Source organism: Vanessa tameamea, chromosome 6, assembly GCF_037043105.1.
Source record: "Vanessa tameamea isolate UH-Manoa-2023 chromosome 6, ilVanTame1 primary haplotype, whole genome shotgun sequence".
In the NCBI taxonomy this organism is placed as follows: Eukaryota; Metazoa; Arthropoda; class Insecta; order Lepidoptera; family Nymphalidae; genus Vanessa; species Vanessa tameamea.
In genome coordinates, this window is record NC_087314.1 from 12,967,164 (window position 1) to 12,972,637 (window position 5,474).

The 5,474-nt window shown below is 34.4% G+C and overlaps 1 protein-coding gene across 1 annotated transcript; it reads left to right on the plus strand.

Moving 5' to 3' along the window:
• Window positions 1-714: 714 nt before the first annotated feature.
• Window positions 715-2,269, plus strand: LOC113396429 (uncharacterized). Its single transcript, XM_026634360.2, has one exon. The coding sequence runs from the start codon at window positions 803-805 to the stop codon at window positions 2,267-2,269; it is 1,467 nt and encodes a 488-aa protein (XP_026490145.2). The 5' UTR covers window positions 715-802.
• Window positions 2,270-5,474: the final 3,205 nt, after the last annotated feature.

The following is a 5,474-nucleotide window of genomic DNA, read 5'->3' on the forward strand; positions in this document are numbered from 1 at the left end:
GGGATATCAATTTGAGAAGAAGCGTCTGTGTTAATAGCATTATTCGCAATCTCATCCATACACTCGGGGGTTATACCGCCTATAGCGGAGTATCATTTTTTATGCCACATATAAAACATATTTATTGCAATCATAATCGTTGGAGTTTTTCTAGTGCCTTGTTTGCCGAGATAAACAGACGATAATATAAAACTAACTTTTAGCGATACGTAGTAGGCGTATTTTTGTTTTTGTGTTTGAATAATTTAGAATGTATTTTTTTTCGAAATGTGCAAATTGGAAAACTCTAATAGTATTTTTCTTTGTAATATCTCTTTATATTTAAAATATATTGTATTGGATTTTCAATATAAAATATTTGTTCACAAACTGACAGGTCATCAAGATACAATGTAGCGTCAAACAATACATGCAAAGACACGGTTCACGGTTTTCAATATCATACCGTCTTTGTCGAGCTGACCCTACCACAACTCAATGCGCTCTCAATTCACAGCAGTTATTATTATCTTGACCCGGTGATTGAGCTCTCCTGCTCGCTATCGTCTAAAGCTAGTCTGATTGGACCGACGTAACCAATCACGCCTCTCGCTCGTCGCTCATTGGTTGCCTCGACACGCCTCTCGGCTCAAAAGCCTCTGCAAAGGGTAGTTTCAAACCCCACTTATATATTTTCACCCTCGCGTTACGATCACATTCGCAAAGATACTGACGGGTAGTACGCACGCGTCTCAGTGCAAAACGTAGCGATATAAGTGATAAAAGTTTTAGTTTTGTGTGAAACGTATTAAATGAGAAAACAATGACAATGGATATTCAAAATAGCTATCAAAATTATAAAGAACAATCTCCAGATTCTAAGGAGACCAATTTAAATATAGAAAGTGCTAAAATTTCACAAAATACTAAACCTGATATGCAGTCTACTGTGATCAATCAGGGTAAGGCTTCGAAAAGATCATTCGACGTGGCCTTCTTGATGATGCCAGATGAAAAAATTCGTCAAATTCAACCCGAAAGACAGTTGAGAGTTTCAAAACAGCTGTTCAATACAGAAGAATGGGAGCAGCCGACTAAAAGAGTATCGGAAGTTTATAAGCAGAGTGAATACTCTAATGATAATACCCTCGATTCAAAAGATCCGGATGAGGACAGAGTTCGAGTGAACAACAACATGTCTCCAAGTTTTGGTTCTGATATAAACATCGACGTCGGTACTGATGAATATCCGAGTAAGATTATGTACTGTAGCGATTCCGATACTTCTGAGAGATCGCGTAGTCGCCCTAACTCAAACGAGAGTGCAACTAGACACCCAAAGTTTTTACACGAGTATAAGAATAAAATTTTTGATGACCCCACTCTTATAAGTATACAAACAAGAGCAAGGTTTGAGAATCGATTTGGTGAAAAGCAACACGAAATATCACCTAAAAGCGCTTTTACAAAAGTATCTAATTTTTCAGTCCGATCACCGAATCCATCAGTCAGTCCAGATAACTTATTATATCAGAACTCTGTAAGTCCACCGTTATCTGCATCTAGTCCTCCATCAAACTCCTACAATAAGAGTTTCAACAACCTTCTGACACCCGCACATTTGCTAAACGGTCACAATTTCTTCAAGTCTCAAAACGTACCATCAACGTCGCCAAATTATCCAGAAGCAAGTCCAATGCAGCGAACAAGTGCTTCGTTCAAAGCGATCGAGTACCAAGGTAAACACGACGCGAAATCAACGCAAATATCATCAAACAAAATGAATTTTATACCATTCCGACCTGAATTGCCATATTTACAAGCAGGACCGTCATATCCATTTGGTGTTCAAAATTTTCAGCAGCCGAATCCTGATTTTCTGAAATTTCAAGGACCGCCACGTGAACCGGTCAACCCTTTAATTGCAAATCCTGCGGCTGCAATTTTAAGCACACTTTTGCCATCGACCATAGCGGCATTTTCCTTACCAGCACAGAACGTATGCGCTAAATGCAGTATAAGCTTCAGAATGACGTCAGATCTAGTTTATCACATGAGAACTCACCACAAGAGCGAGTCAACTGCTGATCCAAATAGGAGAAAAAGAGAAGAAAAATTAAAATGCCCTGTATGTAATGAAAGTTTTAGAGAGAGGCATCATCTTACGAGACACATGACAGCGCACCAAGATAAAGAGGGCGATTTGGATGACATATCGGCTTCGCAAAGTTTTAACAAAAAAAGCAAACAATTTTACTCCCATAACGGAGGATCTATCCTCCATAAATAAAATAATAGTAATTAAAATTCAAATAAATTTGACAAAGTTCCATTTTTATCGTAATTATTCGTAGTAGGTAAATCTTTGAAACTATTTCGCATAATTGAACGCCTGTTAAAAAGTTCATTTAATAAAAAAAAAAAAACATTGTTATTGTTATTTAATGATATTATTCACGTGCAATATTATAATTAAGTATTTATTTTGTAAATATAATTATTAAAATTAAACCATCATTAAACAATTTAAGAAGCATAAACATATTTTTATTATTCCTTTTTCTATTTTTTTTTTACATTGTGTACAAATTTTAGGTAGCGTATTTTTGTGTGTTTACTTTTTTTATAAATAACTGTATTTCATTTAGCATTACTTATAATTTTTCGAATTGACGTAAGCAAGTTAACTTCATTTAATATATCAATTAATGAAATCAAATTATAATCAATTTTGTAAATTAACAACCCCATATCTATCGATATAAAATTTTAATTCTTCAAAATAAATATGAGAAAGAATTTATTGATATATTATTAAGAATGTTAAATAAATTCATATTAAATAATTATTGATACATCTTTATAATTTGCTTCAGTTTAAATCTCATTGATCTATCAAGTTGTGAACAAAACTATAAAGACCCCAATGATATCAGTAACGAGGCGTGGCGTAGCTAATTAACAAATTCAGGACGGGGGTCTTTGATAGAGAGATCGTATCACATATTTAGTGATCTTACGTGATGGTGTTATTTCAATTATCTCAATCTCAATAACGTCTAAGTGTCTTATATTCAAGTTAAATGTTTTGGTCAATTTGATGATTAAAATACGTGTAATGCAACCAAAATCCAAATCCAAAATTTATGTCAATCGGTATACGCATTTAATGGAAAAAAAAAATCATTGAATTGAATTTAACAATTTATTAAAAATCTCGGAATGGAATTGTTTACCATTTATTTATTTTACAATCATTACGATCAAAATAAACATCGTACTCTTGATCGAAAATATGCTACTGCGGCCAATCTCTACTACCTACAGCACGATAACGTATATCTTGTTCTTCTAACCATATTCCTTCACTCATAATCTGATTGGTAGACAACCTGATACGGCTGAAGAGAGGAAAAGCCCAGAGCCTATAGCTGTACTTATTTTCAGAGATAGTAGACTGCTAAAGAAAAATTATTGACAATCAACTCAACCGTTTATTTTTTCGACCCGGAGTTTTAACCAAGGATGTCAGCGTTACATACCCTTGAAGCCTCAAAAAATCAACGAGATTCTTAAATATCGTGGAGATGAAAAATGTAGTTACCATGATATGATAAATACGTTCGAGTTCTGATATTTTTCCATACCACTGTTATTTTTGTGCGTTGAAGTAGAAATAATAATTTAAGAGAAATTTATTAATTTTAATAAAAGATTCTTCACTCTAACCCACAAAAATTAACAGATGAAATTAAATGAATAGATAAATAAAACCACGCCGCTATATACAAAACGTTTATTAATACATTTCTTAAATATTTTTGGTAAGCACAAACTAAGCGTAATAGAACAAATTGACATTGATAAACCATTTTATCTTAACAATACAAAGTATGATAACGATCGAAATTTATAAAAAAGTTTTCTGTTATGCCATTTTAATTTATCGTCTCATTCAATAAAGTCGAAATTTGCTTACTCTAGTTTTAAATATAGTTAACATCATCAAGGGAGTCAGCGTGACGAAAGATGCGTGTCGAAATTCTTGCGAACAACTCTGTTCCCATGATAGTGGGTGGTTGACTTGGTATAATGGGATATATGAACGTCTCCGCTCCACTGACGCGACAGCCATGGTGAATTGCTATGGGAAATATGGTGCAGATTTCCTGTAGGGGTAAATCATTCAATCATTTCTGTGCTAACGGATAGCTGGGATTTGTCCGATTTACTCTTGCAGATCAGACGCAGAATCATTTGCTTCGGTACTATTGAATATTTACCTTAATATATTTGCAATAAAAGGGAAGAAATGGAATAATGGTATTGCACATATTAATGTTTATTAATTACACATTATATAAATTAAAATTGATTGGAACTACGAAACGCAGCTACTTACAAGATCATATTATATTCTCAAACGTTTTCCAAAATGCGCAGCTCTTTTAATATATTTTGGTAGCCTTTTCAGCCACAAAATTGTAAATTTCCCACTGCTGGGCTAAGGCCTCCTCTCCCTTTGAGGAGAAGGTTTGAAGCATATTCCACCACGCTGCTCCAATGCGGGTTGGTGGAATACACATGTGGCAGAAATTCGTTGAAATTAGGCACATGTAGGTTTCCTCGCGATGTTTTCCTTCATCGCCGAGCACGAGTTGAAAATTCCGTGGTGCTTGCCTGGGTTTGAACCGGAAATCATCGGTTAAGGTGCACGCATTCTAACCACTGGGCAATCTCGGCTCGCCTTATATTATATGTACCTTATGTACCTTACTAAGTTTTAATTCAACGCCGAGCACGAGATGAATTATAAACACAACTAAAGCTTATTAAACGTCACTGGCGGTTGGGTTTGAACTGATTGTCATTGATTAAGTTTCGAATGTCCTGACTACGGGGCTGATGTCAGCTCTATTCTGTAATATTAACATCTTGTATGTAATTTCTTATTATATGTTATATATAGAGTTTTATGTATATTGGTTTAGTACTTTATTCAGTTAGGGAATACAAAAAGAAAACCTTTTCTCATTTAAGAATATAGATAAGCTCATGTATACAATTGTATCAAAAGAAAAATTATTAAGACAATCATAATATCTGTAATACAAACTCACTGCGCGTAAGGTTCGAATCTTCTCCAAGACTTAAGGTCAAAAGTCAGTACAATATAGTACACGCCACACTTGCCACAATATTCGCTTCACAGGGTGTTCGATAAGTGCGAGGAGAACAATATTTTTGCTGGCTCGCCGAACCGTGAGTAATTCAATAGAAAATATTCATATTGGGGACACTGCGCCCCTCCCGTATTGTGAGATACAGGCTGATACATCTAATTTAGTCTTAAACATAGTTAGCGGTTAAATTGTTTTTGTTTTAATGTGTAGATATTTATTTTTGGTGTACTGTAATTTATTTTTATATGCAGTGGTATATTTCTATGAAGTGTCATTTTTTTTTATTTTTCTGTGTCAAACTTTACCTTGTAT

Coding starts and splice junctions, on each gene's coding strand:
- LOC113396429 (XM_026634360.2), top strand. CDS start 803: ATGACAATGGATATTCAAAATAGCTATCAAAATTATAAAGAACAATCT.